The sequence below is a fragment of the Podarcis muralis genome, chromosome 12, assembly GCF_964188315.1.
Source record: "Podarcis muralis chromosome 12, rPodMur119.hap1.1, whole genome shotgun sequence".
Lineage (NCBI taxonomy): Eukaryota > Metazoa > Chordata > Lepidosauria > Squamata > Lacertidae > Podarcis > Podarcis muralis.
Window position 1 is genome coordinate 7,424,129 of NC_135666.1, and position 20,896 is coordinate 7,445,024.

General features: G+C 44.7%; 1 protein-coding gene across 1 annotated transcript in view; it reads left to right on the plus strand.

The window, feature by feature from the left end:
• The window catches only part of OBSCN (obscurin, cytoskeletal calmodulin and titin-interacting RhoGEF), a 206,571-nt gene that overhangs the window by 180,161 nt on the left and 5,514 nt on the right, over nt 1-20,896 (plus strand). The window contains exons 79-90 of the mRNA XM_077936688.1: nt 466-639; nt 2,062-2,221; nt 3,450-3,563; nt 5,065-5,229; nt 7,574-7,732; nt 8,744-8,921; nt 9,036-9,149; nt 10,030-10,197; nt 11,746-11,848; nt 12,208-12,337; nt 12,848-12,953; nt 19,734-19,776. Coding sequence (XP_077792814.1) covers nt 466-639; nt 2,062-2,221; nt 3,450-3,563; nt 5,065-5,229; nt 7,574-7,732; nt 8,744-8,921; nt 9,036-9,149; nt 10,030-10,197; nt 11,746-11,848; nt 12,208-12,337; nt 12,848-12,953; nt 19,734-19,776 — 1,614 coding nt within the window. The remainder of the gene's footprint in view (nt 1-465; nt 640-2,061; nt 2,222-3,449; nt 3,564-5,064; nt 5,230-7,573; nt 7,733-8,743; nt 8,922-9,035; nt 9,150-10,029; nt 10,198-11,745; nt 11,849-12,207; nt 12,338-12,847; nt 12,954-19,733; nt 19,777-20,896) is intronic.

Consider the following 20,896-nt stretch of genomic DNA (forward strand, 5'->3'; position numbering starts at 1 on the left):
TCACTGAGGTAGACGGGGACCTCCAGGTATCCCACCTGAGGGAAGGCAAAGCCTATGCTGATGGGGCTACTCCAGATCCAGGGCTGTACGCGTCCATGCAAAGGGCGCCCCCCGTTTTAAGCGGGGAGCGGTCATTGTCTCTACGGGTGGGGCTGTTATCCATGAACTCTCCACTTTTATTCTGAATTAAAAACCAGTCTTGGAGCCATTCCAGAGGGCTGTGTCCAACTAATTTCTAACACCCATTGAAATGAATGGACCTAAACCAGTCATGCCCATTAATTTCAGTGGGTCTACCCTGGCTAGTGCTGGATACAACCCAGATTGTGCTCTCAATCCAGACTGGGGCACTTCACCAGTTTCCTGCCAACTCTCCTTCCCAGATGTTAGTTATAGTAGAAGGCACCATTTTATGGGCTGGAGCTGGAGCTACTAATGTATTCACCTATTTTCTCTTTCCACCAGCCTCATTATTCAAGACTTGCTGAACACTGAGGAGGAGTTTGTCAAGGACCTAGAGTTCCTCCAGACACACCACATTCAGTTCACCGAGACCTGCCCTGTCGTCCCTGTGGCTCTTTCCAGTCAGAAGCTTATCATCTTCAGGAACATCACCGACATTACCCACTTCCATTCCATGTATGTATAACTGGGGGGACGGCATGGTCAGTGAGACAGAGGCCCAGCTAGCAGTGAATGTCTGAACTGATAGGCCTTTTTCTAGAGGACCAACCACTTTTGGGACAAGGCAATTTGGAGACTCGGGGAAATGAAACATATGATTCAAAAAACAAATCAATACAGTGATGGGACTCTTCCCTGTGAAACCCTCCAGCTTCCTTCTCTGTTTTTATTGCTCTGTGAAGACTTGGCTTTTAAAGGCAGGCTTCTGGTGGAGGCTGACTAGACTATGGGTTATTCCACAATCCTGCTTGTCCAGCTGCTTCCCCCCAGGAAAACTTGCTTTTTACTGCTGAATTGGAGCAAATGTCAATCGGGGTTTCTATGGGTTGATGTTTGCTCTGATTCAGAGGTGAAGAGTGGTAAAGAGTGCGTTTTCTCTGGGGCAAGCAGCTGGACAAACAGAAAACCACTTGGGGTCCATGCTTTCTAGCCAAGCAAAGTGTTTTATCCATCACTATGTTGGAGGGGAGGGACGTGGGTGGTGCTGTGGGTTAAACCACAGAGCCTAGTCCCTGCTCCTGCCAACCTAGCAGTTTGAAAGCACGTCAAAGTGCCAGTAGATAAATAGGTACTGCTCCAGCGGGAAGGTAAACAGCGTTTCTGTGCACTGCTCTGGTTCGCCAGAAGCGGCTTAGTCATGCTGGCCACATGACCCGGAAGCTGCACGCTGGCTCCCTTAGCCAATAAAGTAAGATGAGCGCCGCAACCCCAGAGTCGGTCATGACTGGACCTAATGGTCAGGGGTCCCTTTACCTTTACCTTATGTTGGAGGGGAGTGAAGGAAACTTTTGTGGCTCAGTGCAATTGTGCTCAAGCAGGGGTGCCAACTTGAATAAAATATGGGGGGGGGGCAAGTAAGCCCCACCCTGTATAATTGATCACATGACACGGTGCACACACACCATTTAATGGCAATGGCCATCAACCTTTTGGGGCGGCCCGGGCCCCTCAAATATTTTATTGGGGGAGGGGGTGAAGGCCCCTCTGCCCCTAGGAGTTGGCTCCTATGTGCTCAGGTCCTACTTGTAGGCATATGGTTGGCCACGGTAGGAACAGGATTCTGGACTACGTGGACCTTTGGCCTGATCCACCAGCCAGGTTTTTCTTACGTTCTTGTGTACTGTTAGTTTAAGGCTGGGTTTTTATGAATATTGTAACTGTTGTTTCCCTTTGTGGTTAGCTGCTTTGAGTTTTCTTTTGGAAATAAAAGCAGAATAGTATTTTGTTAGTGAATAAATTTGCAGCTGTATTGTTCTTATGTCAGCACAGCTGTAAAAAAACCCCACCTGTATGTATTCTGTCGGTTGGGATGATTCCAACCAGAGTTTGGTTGTTATGGCCTTGGCCTTCCGCCTTTCATGACCCTTTCCCCCACAGGACATTCTTTCCAGAGCTTCAGAAATGTGACACTGATGACGACGTGGCAATGTGCTTCATCAAGAACGAGGGGGAATTTGACAGGTACATCCAGTACCTGGTGGGCCGTATACAGGCTGAATCTGTCGTTGTCAGCAAAACTGTTCAGGAGTTCTATAAGGTAAATATTGCTGGCTACTAAAACATGCCATTTCCTCTGGGAAACACATTTGACTATTTGATTGTATCGTCTGTTGAATATATAGGGATTAACTTCTGGGTCATGTTTTTGAGTAGTTCAGTAGACCTATTCAGCCCCACTCAGCTTCACGGCTGGGATAGCTGTCCCATGTCCAGTACTATTAACTCCATTCACTGCACAACTCTATTATAACAGTATCGGTGGATTAATTTAATTGTCAGGCAAGCAATTCTTCAAACCAGAATTAGGTTTGAGTACCTATCCATTCTGAAGGAAATCAGCCCTGAGTGTTCACTGTAAGGAGCTCACTGAAGCTGAGGCTCCAATACTTTGGCCACCTCATGAGAAGAGAAGACTCCCTGGAAAAGACCCTGATGTTGGGAAAGATGGAGGGCACAAGGAGAAGGGGACGACAGAGGACGAGATGGTTGGACAGTGTTCTTGAAGCTACCAGCATGAGTTTCACCCAACTGCGGAAGGCAGTGGAAGACAGGAGTGCCTGGCGTGCTCTGGTCCATGGGGTCACGAAGAGTCGGACGCGACTAAATGACTAAACAACAACAACTAACCTTTGCATTGAAACCTGCCTGGATTCTTCACCTATGCCAAGCATGTCCAAAGTCCATTTTGGGGGCCTAATCTAGCCTGCCGGTTGGTGTAATCTGGCTCCTGTGGCAGTTCATTTCCTGGGGTAAAAATCCTAAAAACCCCCTCAATAATTTAAATCCTAAAAAAAGCTCAACAACAACTTTGGTTGGCCCTCACGGCCCTTCACTTCATCAAATCTGGCCCTCTTTGAAAAAAGTTTGGACACCACTGACCTATGTGTACACTCATTTTCACTTGCACATTATTGCAAAGGAGAGTGTTCCGCTTCCTAAAAACAAGCCTGTAAACTTGTGTTTCTTTGTTCACACCAAAGGCCCTGTCAGATACATACTGCAACTGATCAGTACATTAGTACAGAAGCTTAAAATTTCAAATCTTGCAGCGTAGCATAAAAAAAATATACAGGGATATGAAAGAACAAAGTTGAATTCAAATTAGATATCTGTTTCTCTGCTGAAGCTTATACCTATTTAATCTTACTCATTTTCTCTCTTGCTCTCTGCTTGCCAGATGCTTGCAAAGCAGCCAAGACTTTTAAATGGCGACATGAGTGCTGACAGCCTGAAAAATCTTGACCGTTGTTTTTTTCCTTGCGCAGCGATATATAGAGGGAACGTATTCTGCGGACTCATCTCAGCCCCCAGTGCTTCCTCTGCAGCACTATCTAGAGAGACCGATAAACAGGATCCAGAAGTATCAAACTGTAATTAAGGTCAGGAGCATTTCCTTTTAATTCTTGGTGTCATTGTTTCGGGTGGGTGTGGGTGTGGATAGGCAAATATTTCTCTCTCTTAGCTTGACTTGACACCTGTTTATTATTTTGCTTTCACCGAGATTATTCGTAATTTAGTCCTCGCCAGCTTGTTTCTGGTTCAGCATTGATCACAATCTAAGTCAGTTTACCAAATTCCTGGGGCCTGAACAACTCCCAGGGGCAAACCAGTAAGATTAATGAAACCTTACAAATGAGACAGATTAATGGAGGAAAAGGGTATTGATGACCACTAGCCATGATGACTATGCTCTGCCTCCACAGTTGCTTCTAAATATCAGTTGCTGGAAACCATGAGAGGGTAAAGTTTGTTCATGCTCAGATCCTGTTTCTGGGCTTCCCATAGGCATCAGGTTGGTCACTGTGCAATCAGGATGCTGAATTAGATGGACCATTGGCCTGATTCAGCAGGCTTGTCTTACGTTCTTATAGCATTACAAAGTGGCAAGCTTTCTCTTTGCCACAGGGAAAGCTAGCAAACAAATCTGCACCAGTCAATTCATAGAATCATAGATTTGTAGAGTTGGAAGGGACCCTGAGGCTCACCTAGTCCAACTCCCTGCATTGCAGGAAGCGTCTGTAACCTGAAGCGTCTGTAACCTGAGGTACCACTGTACTTGCTGTCTACACTGCTTCACAGCATACTGCTGGAGATAAATAATTTCTACCCAATATTTACCTATACACAGTTCATGGCCACACAGATTCACAATTTTGAGATCTTGTCACATTTATTTTATTTATTTATCGTTCCAATCACTTCGTGGAGAACTTGGAGATGCTTCACAGAGTTCCAAGTGCTCCACAGAGCACAGTTTGGGAACCAATTGCTCTAAACAATTGAGTTATCCCAGCAAACATCCATCAGAGAGGAGAGAAGCATGGGGTGTGCTCCTGAAAAAGTGCAAGTTATTCTTTCACATTCATTGGAATTCCCTAGAATTCTTTTTTTCCAGTTAAATAAATAATAATAGTGATTTGTTAGAAGATGTCTTTGTTGAAAGCATTCATAAATTGGTGGTGGTAATAATAATAATAATAATAATAATAATAATAATAATAATAATAATAATAATTTATTATTTATACCCCGCCCATCTGGCTGGGCCTCCCCAGCCACTCTGGCCGGCTTCCATAGAAACCAAAAATACAGTAAAATATCACACGTTAAAAACTTCCCTGAACAGGGCTGCCTTAAGATGTCTTCTGAATGTCAGGTAGTTGTTTATCGCTTTGACATCTGCTGTAAGGGCGTTCCACAGGGCGGGCGCCACTACCGAGAAGGCCCTCTGCCTGGTTCCCTGTAGCTTTGCTTCTCGCAATGAGGGAACCGCCAGAAGGCCCTCAGCGCTGGACCGCAGAACGATGGGGGTGGAGACGCTCCTTCAGGTATACTGGTAGACACAAATCATGCCAGCGATGCAATTTTATGTATTTGCAGGAGCTAATTCGAAACAAAGCAAGGAACAGTCAAAACTGTGCACTCCTGGAGCAGGCTTATGCCATTGTGTCTGCCCTCAACAGACGAGCAGAAAACAACCTACACGTGTCGCTCATTGAGAACTATCCAGGCACCCTAGAAATCCTAGGGGAGCCCATCCGACAGGTACTGGAAGGCAAAGAGTCTCATTCTGATCTTGTCTAATAGATATCAGAGAGTTGTGTTTATTATATATTTTGGCTCCTCACATTGAGCCAACAGAGATGCTGGGTTTATATTAATTATTGCTCTAAGCACTTTGCTTTGACAAGGTTAATGCCCATTGCTTTGTGAATCAACCCTGTATCAAGCAATTATTTTTCAGTTATTTCCTAGATTATGTGAAAGTTCACATTTTTTTTCAATCCCGCTTGCTACTATTGCTTCCTCTATCCACTGCTGCTTTGGCACCATTCTCCCTCCTCTTCTTATTGCTTCTGGTTTGATTAGTGCAGAGGTTTTCAACCTTTTTGAGTCCACGGCTCCCTTGACCAACTACAATCTTTCTATGGCACCCCTTGGGGCTCAGGAACCCAGTTATGTCACCCCTTGCCTGCAGAGCTGGCAGCTTCTCACCCCTTTTCGAACACCCTCCCCTCTTTAGCTGAGCGCCAGGGGTAACCCGTGAAACACAGTCCAGGACCAGACCAGAATCTGGAGTTACTGCTAGGAGTCAGTCCGACAGGGCCAAGGCAGGAAACCAGACAAGGACAAGGACAGGATCTCAGGCAGGATCTAGCATACAGCAATGTTGCTCCCGCAACCTGGGACGAGGTCCGACAGCCTTTTATCTTTGTCGGGGTAATGGCCGGTCCTGATCTCCCAGCGACTCACCTCCCTGTCTCGCCCAAAGGCGAGCACTTCTCCTGCAAGTACTCAGGTCCTTCCTTCTCTCAGACCTTAGTCTCTGCAGCTCGGGAGACGTTGGTGGGTTACTAGACCCAGAGGCCGCCTCAGCCTCCCCTGACCCAACCGGTAGTGGAGCAGCTGTAAGCGATGGCCCAGCTGAAGGCAACGAGGTCATCCCCGCATCTGGAGCCAGGGCAGGCTCAGGCCCCGGACTCGGCCCAGCTGGGGTTTGTTGCAGGGGAACCTGTGCAGACTGGGACTCTTCAGGATCAGGCCCCAGACTTGGTTCAGACACCGCCTGAGGCAAAGGATCTGGTGCAGACTGAGTCTCCTCTGATTCCGAGTCCAAGCCTGAGTCCCAGGCCATCACACTTGTTGAGTGTTCTCTCAGCCTCCTCTCCTTTCCCCTTTCCTTGAGAGTCCTTTGGCCAACCACTGCTGCCACCCTTGGTCTTTGAGCCACCCAACCCCACCCCAGAGAGAGGTGCCTCCTCACACTGCCCCACAGGGGCCTGGGACTTGTCAGTCCATTCCCAATAGCAAGGGCTGCCTGCCTGCCTGCTTGCTTACTCCAAGGCCACCTCATCTCCTGGCAACCAGCACCCCCTGACCAGTCCCAGAGGCACCATTCGCCTGGTGAGCTTGTAGCCATGGCTGTGGCAGCAAACAGGTGTACAAGCCTTTGGGAGGCAGAAATGCAAGAGGGCATCAGAAGAGAGAGCGAAGGAAAGAGGGACAGAGGCCAGTGTTACCTGTGGCACCCCTGACCACCATTCAAGGCACCCCAGGGTGCCACAGCACACTGGTTGAAAACCACTGGATTTGTGTTGTGGGCAATTCCAGCCAATCAGGGATCATATAGTTACTGTCATGATGTCAGAAATCTACATAGCCAGTCAGTTCTGGTGATAGGAGGTAGTCACTGAGGCCGGCAAAATCAACTGAAAGTGAGGGCTTCCTGAAAATATGACTCATGAAGCTATCACCTGAAAATTGCTAAAGGAAAACAATACTTTTGGTTTAAAAAAATGCCCCCTCCTTTTGGCTGAGCTCTGTTTTTATGACACACACTTCATTATTTACCTAGTGCCTTATATTTTTGAAATTCGCACAATTGATGGTGTGTTTCTAACACATGCATGCGCATCAGTATGTATGCATTCTTATATCAATTTGTCACTACATTTTTTGGTCTCAAATAAATGTTTGAGTGCTATTCAGACACCTAATGATATAGACAGTGCATATACTTTCTGTCTATGCTCACATAAGGAAAAATGTCTTGTGGAAGGTAACCATGAGTATATAAGGGGAACCTCAAATGTTCCTGCTTGAGTTTAAGACATAGACCTTTTCATCTTTTTCAGACTGAGTTGGTTGCTACTTGTCTTGTGGCTTCTGCAAAAGATGTGGGATCTAAATCCCTGCAATGAATAGAATAGCATCAAGGATGACAATGGGTTTTGCCTCTGCTGCAGAATGTAGGGGTAGGGTGGAGTTTTGGAGAACAAAACGAAGCACCAAAATAAAACTTTACATGGGACACAAGTTGAATTGCCCAGAGAAGGAGGGTTCTGGTCTGCAAAAGACCAACTTGGCTAAATTTTGCTTTTCCTTCCAGGGCCAGTTCATTGTTTGGGAAGGCGCTCCTGGTGCCAGAATGGCTTGGAAGGGTCACAAGAGACATGTCTTCCTCTTCAAGAATTATATCTTGGTTTGCAAGCCCAAACGAGACACCAAGACAGATACTTACAGCTACATCTTCAAGAATATGATGAAGGTTTGACCATTAGGTTCTTTATTTGACAACAAGATTCCCACTTCCTTTCCCTTTACCTGCCCAGGTCAAGCTGTCTGCCAGGAAAACATTGCATTGATCTTTACAGTAGCATTTAATTTCAAATATCATAGTAGCAAGAAAGAAAAAAGCAAGAAGGAAAAAATGTAATACTAAGGTAAATTGTGCATTAAAATGCATATATCAGTGAAAACATCATACCAAAATGCCTTATTTCAGGGGAAATTGCTTTGCAAAGAAATGTATTTAGGCAAAATTGCAAACAAACATGTATACAGTGGTACCTCTCGTTACGAACTTAATTCGTTCCGGAGGTCCATTCTTAACCTGAAACCATTCTTAACCTGAGGTACCGCTTTAGCTAATGGGGCCTCCCACTGCCACCGCACGATTTCTGTTCTCATCCTGAGGTAAAGTTCTTACTTAACCCAAGGTACTACTTCCGGGTTTACGGAGTCTGTAACCGGAAGTGTTTGTAACCCGAGGTGTTTGTAACCCAAGGTACCACTGTATTAGGAGGAATTTGCAGTAAAATACTAATGGCTTTTTTGTGAAAATTTCCCTCCCTTTCCCTCTCCTTTTTTCATAAAGAAAAAAGAAAAAAGAAAAAAAATCCCTCTACAGCAATAGTAAAAATTACAATAGTAAAAGAAAAAAAGATCTAATTGATGCAAACAGGGTCTTTTTTTGCTCATTTGTTTTTACTATCATTAATTGCTAAGGGAGAGGACCACTGCAAAAGAAGGAAGGGTTAAAACTCCACTCCTACATGCTGTGGTCTCAGTCCTGATCGCTTCCCTGACTTGATTTAATTTTTAAAACAAAACAAAACACAGTGACATTTCTTCAAACGACACTTTTAAACTAATGCGCCTGTAGGTCCTTAGTGAATAGATTGAGCTTGAGGCCTCATAGATGATATGCCTCTTTATGTTCTGCAATAAATGAGGAGATATTTCAAATGGCTTTTAACATCGCCCTCTGACTACCCAGCTACCAAACATAGACGTGAATGACCTTGTGGAAGGAGATGACCGGGCCTTTGAGATTTGGCATGAGCGGGAAGACTCAGTCCGCAAGTATCTGTTTCAAGCCAGGACCGTCATCATCAAGAACTCTTGGGTGAAGGAAATCTGTGGCATTCAGCAACGCATCAGCCTCCCTGTCTGGGGTAAGTACAAATGACTGTGTCCCACATCTGCACTGGCTGATATTCCCCTTCTTCAGCTTTTCCTTATCCAGCTTTCCAGTGAGTAGCACTTATTTTAAATCTGTTCACTTTCAGATCCGCCAGAGTTTGAGGAAGAACTGGCTGACTGTACCGCTGAACTTGGTGAAACTGTCAAATTAGCCTGTAGAGTAACAGGCACACCCAAGCCAGGTGTCAGCTGGTATAAAGGTACAAGCATTCTTAGCTTCCTGTAATGTAGGTCAAAATCAATCTCCAAATTTTATTTGGTTTAACCATTCAGCAACAATATTAAAGTGGTCAATGAATCAGTTTCCTACCCTGGCTGAGACCCTACCTGCCTGCAGACTGTCTCGCCAGAGTAGTGCATGCTCTAGTTATCTCCCGCTTGGACTACTGCAATGCGCTCTACTTGGGGCTACCTTTGAAGGTGACCCGGAAACTACAACTTGTCCAGAATGCGGCAGCTAGACTGGTGACTGGGAGCGGCCGCCGGGACCGCATAACACCAGTCCTGAGAGATCTGCGTTGGCTCCCAGTATGTTTCCAAGCACAATTCAAAGTGTTGGTGCTGACCTTTAAAGCCCTAAACGGCCTTGGCCCAGTATACCTGAAGGAGCGTCTCCACCCCCATCATCCAGCCCTGACACTGAGATCCAGCGCCGAGGGCCTTCTGATGGTTCCCTCCCTGCAAGAAGTGAGGTTACAGGGAACCAGACAGAGGGCCTTCTCGGTAGTGGCGCCTGCCCTGTGGAACGCCCTCCCTTCAAATGTGAAGGAAATAAGCAGCTATCTTCTCTTTAAAAGACATCTGAATGCAGCCCTGTTTAGGGAAGTTTTTAATACTTGATGCTGTATTGTTTTTAACATTTGATTGGAAGCCGCCCAGAGTGGCTGGGGAAACTTAGCCAGATGGGCGGGGTATAAATAATAAATTATTATTATTATTATTATTATTATTATTATTATTATTATTATTATTACTATTATTACTATTATTATTATTACTATTATTATTATTACTACTACTACTACCCCAAATGCAGCAACTATGCTTGCTGAAGGCCATTTTCTTTGCTTAATTTTGAAGATGGCAAACCTGTGGAGGTGGATCCCCATCACATCATCATTGAAGATCCTGACGGCTCCTGCACATTGATTCTTGACAACCTGACAGGTGTTGACTCGGGGCAATACATGTGCTTTGCTGCAAGCCCAGCTGGCAACGCCAGCACCCTGGGAAAGATCCTTGTCCAAGGTAAAAGTTATTTCACTGTCAAGTAGGACTAAACGCCTGCCTTCTGAGCACCACGCACTGAACCACAGAGAGATATTGTTGTCCTTATTTATCAAGGTAAAGGGACCCCTGACCATTAGGTCCAGTCGTGGCCGACTCTGGGGTTGCAGCGCTCATCTCACTTTACTGGCCGAGTGAGCCAGCGTACAGCTTCTTGGTCATGTGGCCAGCATGACTAAGCCGCTTGTGGCGAACCAGAGCAGCGTACGGAAACGCCGTTTGCCTTCCCGCTGGAGCGGTACCTATTTATCTACTTGCACTTTGATGTGCTTTCGAACTGCTAGGTTGGCAGGAGCTGGGACTGAACAACGGGAGCTCACCCCGTCGTGGGGATTCGAACCGCCGACCTTCTGATCGGCAAGTCCTAGGCTCTGTGGTTTAACCCACAGCGCCACCCGCGTCCCAGTCCTTATTTGTTACATTTGCCTTATTACCTTTACCCATGGATCTCCCATTGGCTTTGCTCTTTGGCTTAGTTTCCATGGCACATGAAAGCAAACCTTAGTCTTCGCAGGGATGTGTGGGTTCCCAGAGTGGAGCTTACAGCTGCTTTGCTCCTGTCTGGTTCTTTTTGCTCTCATATCACTCTGTGCTAAGCCAAGTTTCATCTTAGCATGTTGTCCGAACCAGGATGTGTGGTTAAGGTCTTTCCTCAGTAACCAGGGTTGTACCATGGATGAGCTGAGCTATGGACCACAGCTTTTCATAGATAGATAGATAGATAGATAGATAGATAGATAGATAGATAGATAGATGATAGATAAACAGACAGTGGTTTTTTAAAATAATCTTTATTAATTTAAATTACACACACACACACACAAATTTGCAATCTCATATGACAAAAAGAAAATTAAAGAAAAAAGAAAAGAAGAAAATACAGAAAAAAGAAAGAAGAAAATGCAGATTTATGTGCATAAAAAAGTTTAATCTTCCTAATTAATATTTAGATAAACACTTAAATAAAAAAGACTTCTGACAAAACGAGTCTTCCAATCATTCTCAACACAGACAGTGTTCTTAACTCATTCTTAACTTCAGTGTTCTTAACTAATTTAAACCCACCTGTTCCTAACTCAGTATGTGCCTTCGGGATCAGGTTTTCTGAGAAACTGCCTTTTCTCTTATATCCTCTCTCTCTCTCTCCCTCTCTCTCCCTCTCTCTCTAACCCTTTGATAAAGGCAACTTTACTCAAGCACATGCTTTTAGCATCATGGCACCAGAATGCTAACATTATCTTCCCCTGGCAATGAAGCTTTTGAAGTTTTTGACATTTGAAAACCACATTCTTCCGAATTTGGCAGCGGTGCTAACCCCATTTACACGGGAGCAAGCCCTGCTGAGTTCATGCGGTTTACTTCTGAGTAGACAGATTGCACTTTTAGTCTAAACCCGTGTAGCCATGGCTGCCTGTGATTGGCTAGGCTTCATGATGCAATTCAGGACATCCAGTCCATGCCTTCCATCATGTGGTTTCAGACTTCATCGGGTTTCTTTTTCCTTTCTAGTGCCTCCTCGGTTTGTAAACAAGGTTAAGCACGCATACTATGCTGATGGAGAAGATGCACAGTTTACATGCACCATTGAAGGAGCACCTTATCCACAGATAAGGTAAGGAAGGAAACCACATTCAGTTCCTTCTCTGCAATTCATGGTGTGATTTCCATTTCTGGCCTCTAATGAGCATGTCTCGAAAGAGGTTTCGAGACATGTTTTCGAGGTTACCAGCATGAGTTTGACCAAACTGCGGGAGGTAGTGGAGGACAGAGGTGCCTGGCGTGCTCTGGTCCATGGGGTCACGAAGAGTCGGACATGACTAAACGACTAAACAACAACAACAACAACAAATGAGCATGTCGGTTGTAGGAATTTCGGCTCCTACTTCCAATAGAATTCCCTGACACCTCTACTTCTGGGATGTCATCCGATGTCTTATTATGGTCTACTAGCTCTCGGTCTTTCCCCAACAGGTGGTATAAAGATGGAGATCTGTTGACAGACCCAAATAAACACCAAAGCTTTAGCGAACCCCGGAGTGGCGTCATAGTTCTTGTAATCAAAAATGCCTGTAAGGATGACGTGGGCTTCTATGAATGTGAGGTGAGCATCTCACAGCTTTCTGAATTTGTTTGCATTATTGTTGCAATGCAGGAATTTAATTCAGATGGCACGGGTAAAAATGATCTTCTGTAGACTTATTTGGGAGTGAGCCACACTGAAGTCAGTGGGATTTAGGGCCAAAATTAAAGATCCATTGGGAGACGCCTAATCTGATTTCTTTCATTTTTTAAAAAAAATTAAGTCACCTGGGGGGTTGGACGAGATTGTAGCACTACAGGAATTTTTTTGTTTGTTTTGTCGTCCCCCCCCCCCATTCTATTATTCCCAATTAAAACGTGTGCTCTGTTAAGGAAAACATACAAGTCCCGTACATCAAAATATAGGACAGAGAAAAGGAGTTTAAACCTCTTCTTCCAATTCCATGGCCCTAATCTATCCACCCCAGGGATGGATTTTGGAAATATGGCGCCCTGACACACATGAGTTAGTTTAGCATCTTTATCCAGAAATTCTCACGCATTCTAACTGATCTTGCACACTTTCCTTTAGCTGGGAAACAGATTAGGGACAGCCAAGAGCGGTGCTCAGCTTTACCACCAGAGTGCAGCAGCACTGGCTCAAGAGAGGAGGCCGGATCAAGCCATTACAATTGAAGGTATGGCTGGGTTTGTTTGTTTTTCAGCTCTGTGATAATGCCATTAAATCCCTGTTGCCATGAAGTCATGCTCAGAAGTACTGAATGAATGTCTTACCTCACAAGCGGATATGTTCATATTACTTGCCTGAGTGCACAGATTTTCTTGATAGCATAACTGTTCTGTGTGAAGCATTTCACCTTGTTGTTGCTCTGCGCAATGAGCGCAGAGGGCTGTTTGAGGTGGGAACAGGGGAAAGTGACAGATTTAGCTTAATGTGGAAGAGCTCGGAATCTATGGTGTGTCAGCTCTGAAGGTAGATTGCTGTGTAAGAACCACTGAGGAAAGTCAACAGAAGTTAGAACAGGGTGGCCAAAGGAGCAGCCTCCAGAGGTTGCTGAAATGCAACTCCCATCAGCCTTAGCTAGCTTGACCAATGGTCAGAGATTATGGAAGCTGGAAGTCCAGCAACATCTGGAGGAAATAGCTTTGGCTACCTTGAGTTGAAATCATGTCACCATCGGCCCAGTACATTGTTACTGACATCATTCTTATTACAGTGGTGCCTCGCAAGACGAAATTAATTCGTTCTGCGAGTTTTGTTGTCTTGCGATTTTTTTCGTCTTGCGAAGCACGGTGTCGGGAAAGTTTTGGAAAAGCTTCAAAAATCACCAAAGTCCTTAAAAACCTCAAAAAAGGCTACCACACCGCGTTCTATGAGTTGCTCCTCGAAGTCAAGTCGCAACTGTATTAACGGTGTTAAGAAAAAGGAAACAAACTTGCAAGACGTTTCCGTCTTGCGAAGCAAGCCCATAGGGAAAATCGTCTTTCGTCTAGCGAGTTTTTTGTCTTGCGAGGCATTCGTCTTGTGAGGTACCACTGTAGCTATGTATATCCTAGAGAATCTTAGTCAATTTCTCTCGTACATGATTGAGACTTGTGACTCTCCCCTGGATGAGCTGTTGTTGTTGCTGCTGCCTTTGACATATTCCTAAGGTGATGTACAACATATAATGAAAACAGCGAAAAGCCTGTTTAAAACCTGTGCAAAAAATAACAGGAGGCGAAATTAAAAAGCAATGCAAAGTGGCAGAAACCTGTTCATCCATCTGGTAAAGCAATAATGAAAACTCTTGCTCCACCAAACTACGCTCCACAATACGAACGTGTCCTCAAGTGCAGTCAATGTGCGCCAATTTAGCAAATACGGAATGACTGTAATATCCATCCGTTAGTGTGCCATGTTCCTTGTGAGACGTTTGGCTCAGTTCTCATATCTGAAGTGAATTTTCAAAAGCCCACCCTGATTCACTGCCTGAGGTGAAATGGGAATTCCTGCCCAGCCCACTGTGCTTCACTTCTGCTGCTGCCACACACTGGTTCTTGCAGAATTCAGCAGGAGCTGGGATGCTCCTGGAAAGTGTTGCCCCTCGCTTGGCTTCTGCACCCGAGTGTGGGGAAGATGAGTAGCAACACTGTGCACCAGAACACCTCTCAGTGGTGGAGGCAGTGGGGCACCCCATAAGACACCTCCTTAAAAAGGTAAAGGGACCCCTGACCATTAGGTCCAGTCGTGGCTGACTCTGGGGTTGTGGTGCTCATCTCGCTTTATTGGCCGAGGGAGCCGGTGTACAGCTTCTGGGTCATGTGGCCAGCATGACTAAGCTGCTTCTGGCGAACCAAAGCAGCGCACGCAAACGCCGTTTACCTTCCCGCCAGAGCGGAGCCTATTTATCTACTTGCACTTTGGCGTGCTTTCAAACTGCTAGGTTGGCAGGAGCAGGGACCAAGCAACGGGAGCTCACCCCGTTGCGGGGATTCAAACCACCGACCTTCTGATCGGCAAGTCCTAGGCTCTGTGGTTTAACCCACAGCACCACCCGCGTCCAAGATACCTCTGTATTGTCTCCATATTACTGCTTAGGCTCCCTCTGGAGGAGAATAGCTTGCCTAGGACCACCTCATGGCTGCAATAACATTTTACACTGGGGGCTAGGGCTCCGTATCTGCAAGCTTAGTGGGCCTGTGTAGTGAGAGCCACTGCTGAAGACCTGCCAGAGCACCAATTAGGTTGAGAGCAGCATATGACCTCTGCTGACCTTCCAAAGAAGCCTCTTCTTCCTCTTGGGCCACCACCATTGCTAGCAGACTGGAGTGCTCAGAAACTCCTCTATACTCTCGGTGTGAGTCCAGCTTTCTCTGCCTCTTGGTGGAGGAGACTTCAGAATTCTCAACAGGCCTTTGCTCACTTGCCTGGTTGGGCTGGCTTTCCACAGCAAGTATTACAGGGCAGGGAATTCGTTGCGATGTCCCAATCCAGAACATGTTCCTGACCGGGATCAGGGGCCCGCAGCACTTTTCTGAAAGCCAGCCGTCTGTACGGCTCCTATGGTGCCCCTGAATGTGCTTTTTGACACATTCTAGACCAGAGCTTCATGGCTGCCTTTTCTCCAAAATGTAGAATTCGTAGCCTGTTGAAAAGTGCCTATGAACAGCAGATCTCCCTTCTTTCCATAGAAGAATGCCTTGCCATTTTGTGATTATTTTGTTTTTCAATCTTATTTTTAGTTGTATGATGTGTGCTTGGCAGCTCGCATCTGTCCCGATTTCAAAAACAGCAGCATGCAACTCCCTCTGCAGCAAAGCTGCACCCACCCACTGCATGCGATCTGTATATGGCACAATAACCTTTGGATCAGAACTTACAGGTCTACCCTGCAAAGGCTAAAGTACAGTCGCAACATGCTTTGACTGGTTGTCCGAATAAACTCTAGAAACACACTGTGGTTTTCACTTGGCAAGGAAATGTGCCTACTTCATTTATTACAATGGAAAGCTTTGTTTTTGTCTCATCTCACTAGCTCTGTGGTTCTTCTTAGTACTAGTTGTTCCTTAATTGGTTCTTCATAAGCGTATTGGCAGACGCTGATTGTTAGATATATTCTGGTGGCTCTTTAAAGGAAGTTTGGTTAAGGTAATCACACTTTGCCTTCTCATACAGTTAATTTTGAACGCATTTTCCTGTGGTCTATCCAGAATTGCAGATACTGTTATATGCGTCAGTTATTTATCTAGATGCAAGGACTGGAGCTTTTGGTTGCAATTCCTGATGGTTGATTTGTTGTTTTAGTGACCATGGTAGTCATTGTTTTCAAAATAAAAATGCATGAGGATCTGTTTAAATTTTCTGTCGGTCAGGATGTTTAAAATAACAGGCTTTTGGTGTTCGACTATTTTAGCAGTGCCGGTCTTTAGAGTTGTTGATTCATTGTAAACGGATAAATGAATTGAAAGTTTGTTTCCTGGAGGCATAAATTACCTTACTTTTTCAGCTATGACTATCTTTTAAAATATAAATTACTGTAAGTTTCATATTATGCATATTGGAAAATGTTTTCTATCCCTCGACTAATACCCAACAGTTGAATTAATTTGGAAGTTTATGCCTAAAAGTATATTATTTGTCACCTATTCAAAACAGAAATCGCAATTCTTTTAGTTCTCTTGGCGTAACAAACTGGTGGAATGTACAATGGAGCTGACATTTTGTTTCTTTAGGTCATCCAGAGGATATATAATAAAGTCTGTTTGAAAACAAACTTCTGTGCAGCTCAAAGAATTCTGAGAGTTTTATTTTTCTTCATACACATCCATCGTATTGCCCTACATTGTGTGAATTAGCTGGCTTAACATTTTAACAAGGAAAGCCTGTAATATAGATTCCGTGGGCTAGCCTTCACACCTAACACCTCTTAATGCGCTTATCAGGATCTTCTGCTTTGCAAAGCTAAATGTTGCCGCAATATCACAACCAAACATTTGAAGGTAGTTCGGAAAACCCTAGAAGAGAATGTTGGCTTCTTGGTGTTAATTTCCTGTTTTTCTTTCTGAAAATAGGATTGGGTCAGTCATATTGTATCTCCAGGAGTAATGCTGGTACCATTTAATCACATTAAATGCAGATCAAACTAGAGAGGGCCTGAATAATCCATTGTTGATTATATTGGTGGCCAAGATCAAAGTTAAAGTTGCCACATGGGCTTTGTACCCAGTCATGCTCACCAACAGTTTCCCATCTTGCGGTATGTCTGCTGAATTCACACAACGTGAAACACCAACGTGCTTAAATTTCACTTAATTCTGGGTGCTCTTTTCTAACATCTGGAAGTTTGCCTAAAACTATGTGCATAGCTGTTTATTGCCTTATGCTTTAAAAGCATACAACGAATTCCACCCCAAATCCCTGTCTTTGCAAAGACATGTACAAATGTCTTGAATTTGCCTCTTTGGCACAAAGATCTGCCTGCGCTCAGCAGTTCTGTGTTGGAGACACCTATTATGGCAAGGTGTGTACATGTGCTTTGCAAATATAGGAATGGGGTAACATGATAAATACCCTGAGTGGGTTATTTAAAACAAATCGAGAAACTTAATAACCCTACAGAGCTTACTAACTCATTAAATCCTTTGATGTGGTGTTTCTGCTTTGCTTAATTCCTGCTTCAAAGACATTGTACACATTTGTTTCTTAAGAAAAAGCCAGTATATAGACAGAAGTAAGTTAAAAATTCACCTTTTTAAAAAGAGAGAGAGAGAGAGAGAGAGAGAATGACATACCTCCATTTAGTTATGCATTTGAAACGTATTCCCCTTTCTACCTTTCAGCTAAAATAAAAAGTGGTTTTGGTTTTGACATTTTAAAAGTTCTGCTAGAGCAGTAAATTTTATTTTGACCTGCAGACAGGATTGTGTGTGTGGAGAAAAGTCATCCTATCCCCACCAATGAAAACATTTTACCTGCAGAGAAAGAGATTCGTTTTGAGTTTCTGCTTAAAAAACCAACCTCCCCCCCAACCCCAACCCCCCATTGTCTTGGACTTATTTTCTTACGCATTCCTCCTTTTCGTTGAAAGGCTTTTGCTTGTGATCTGTAACTCCCCCTGTGGGAATCCTGTGGCCTTAAAGGTAAAGGGACCCCTGACCATTAGGTCCAGTCGTGACCGACTCTTGGAGTTGGGGCGCTCATCTCGCTTTATTGGCCAAGGGAGCAGGCATACAGCTTCCGGGTCATGTGGCCAGCATGACTAAGCTGCTCCTGGCGAACCAGAGCAGTGCACGGAAACACCGTTTACCTTCCCGCTGGAGTGGTACCTATTTATCTACTTGCACTTTGACGTGCTTTCGAACTGCTAGGTTGGCAGGAGCAGGGACCGAGCAACGGGAGCTCACCCTGTTGCGGGGATTCGAACCACCGACCTTCTGATCGGCAAGTCCTAGGCTCTGTGGTTTAACCCACAGCGCCACCCGCGTCCCTGTGGCCTTACTTCCGTGTAAATGATTTTAGGAGCTCACCCTTCAGTAATAAATTTACCCTCATCCTTTAAGCCAAGCAATAAGTTCCCTTTCTCTTATTCAAAATGAGAAGTTGTGTAAGGGTTTTAATCTTATTTCCTTGCCCCAATTCAAAATACAAAAAAGAAAGAAAGACTCAGAACAATATGGGGAAAGATTGAAATTAAAATTACTTGTGCATGTTCTGAAGGCACATGATGCAGCAACCATGATGCAATTAAGGAGATCTAGGTCTGGTCAATGCCTGAATTGGGGGCGCTTATGAGCCCTGCCTATGCCACCTTGAGTTCCAGCGTGGAAGAAACATGGGATATAAATGTGCTAAATCAATAAACCACCATACATTCACTGCCAGCCGAAACTGTTGACTGGTTAAGGAGTTTTAGGTTGTGATCCACAAATCAGTTAAATCGCTGCACTTGCATATACATTGAATAAGGGCTTATGCACACTATACTTTTGTCCCGTTCTTCCCAGGAACAGGTCTGCGCTTTAAGCTCTGTGTGCCAAGTGCCCTTTTTTTAATGCCCCAGAGCTTTCCCCACAAAAACCTGCTCTTTAAAACAGAAGCGCAACAAATGGCAGTTCGGGTTTTCTGCGGATTGGTGTTTGCTCCAATTCGGCTTATAGAGCAGCTTTTCGAGGGGAAAGCTCTGGGGCAAAAAAAGGAAATAAAAGAGCACTCGGACATTCAATTGTAAAGTTGGAAGGGGCCACAAAGGGCATTTAGCCCAACCCCCTGCGATGCAGGAATATTTCGCCCTATGTGGGACTCTAACCCATGATTAAGAATCTCATGTGCTACTGACTGAGCTTTAAAGCACAGACTATGCCTGGAAAGCATGGAGGAAAGCTAAGTGTGGATAAGCCCTAATTTAACCTGTAGCATTGTTCATCCTCCAATCTAAGACCAAACACCTCGTCTCCTTGCTTTTCTTCCCATCCCCAGCCCATGCTTTGTCCACAGAAGGACCGACATTAGAAACGAGAAATCCATCAGCATGGGTTGCAGGAGTGGAGTGGGGTGGAGAATAGGAACTAGCATCTATATTTTGCATACCACGTTAGATCACCTGGCTTACGCGTAGTGTATTGGGCTCCATAAATTGTCATGGCACGCCAACAATACACAGGATGTTGGCCCCACTGGTTTCCAATGAGTTAAGCCAGTTTTTCAAGTGCAAAGTGCATTGCCAATTTAAGTGATTTGTGGATCTGGCTCTCAGAACCAGTAACGATTAGGGATATTAGAAATAACACTTCAAATAACCACAGAAATCAGTGATGGGATGGTGTATGTTGTTTTTGTTGTTTTTGGTTTTTTTACCTAAATTATTATTCTTTCCAATCAAGTTTTTTTTCCTTGATTCACTTAACAAAGTTAATGTAATCTTTTCAGCTTTTTGCCTTTCTTTAACCCCATGCTGTTCATACTGTTTTCTTTGTAGTCACTGAGCAAGAGACTAAAGTACCCAAGAAAACCATCATCATGTAAGTGCTGATATTTTTTAACATTCCTGTTGTGATGTGCTGCCTCTGCATGTCCCAATAACAAGCCTGTGTTTATTGGCCATGCAAGTGTGACTCTTTCCCATCCCATCATATCTTGTGGTATTTTTGTGTTATGAGAAAAGGAAGCAATAGGTTTTATGGGTGAGCAAAACAAACCTGTAGCCCATCCCACATTGCAAGAGCCAACAGCAGTAGCGCATAGGCATAGCTTTTGCCTAACTCTTCCTGCGATACGTTCCGTTTGCAAGTCAACTGGAGTTCCAGCAAGCCATTAGGAACACCAGGAATCCATCTCTGAACACTACTACTTCAAACAATGTGCTAAAGCGTACTAACATGCCATTTAACTTGCAATATTTCTTCCTCGTTCGCACCCTCCACTATTAAATCTACCAAAATAATTTTTGGGTTGGTTTGGGTTTTTCAAATGAAGGATTTAGTAAAATTTGGCAATGTAACCTGGTTTTCGTTCTTGGCACACAACTGCTTCATGTTGGTACTGTACCAGAACTGGGGGACAGTGGAGATTCAGCACGACAGAAGGACTCTGAACGTGTTTCCTAAATTCCCCCTTCCGGTTACCTTTTCCACACCTGCCTATGCTAGCGACTACGTCAACATCATTTATAAATCTTGCTGTTGGTTGTGTGATGGCGGGTAACCAAGAGACCGCACAGCCAGCACAGTGACATCCCCTAGCCATGTAGCCAGTCAAGATTACCTACTTGGGAATGCCAAAGAGGTCACCGTGAATTGCAATGAAGGGGAGAAGGAGCGTGTTAGTCCATTAATGGGGCCAGCTGCACTCTTGGAAGTTTCATTCCCTGCTAGCACACTATGGCAAAACGGGTAGCGCTGGCTCAGTTGCTTCATTACAAGCTTATATATTCCCCTTAGAATTGTAGAATTTGAAGGGGCCCTGAGGATTGCCAAGTCCACCCCCCTGCAACGCAGAATATGCAGCTGTCCCATACAGAGATCAAACCTGCAACCTTGGTGTTATCAGCACCACGCTCTAGCCAACTGTGGAAAGAGCTTTGTGCCCCTTCATGCCCCGCACTGGTGAAAACAACGGAAGGTGCAGAAACCGAGTACAACA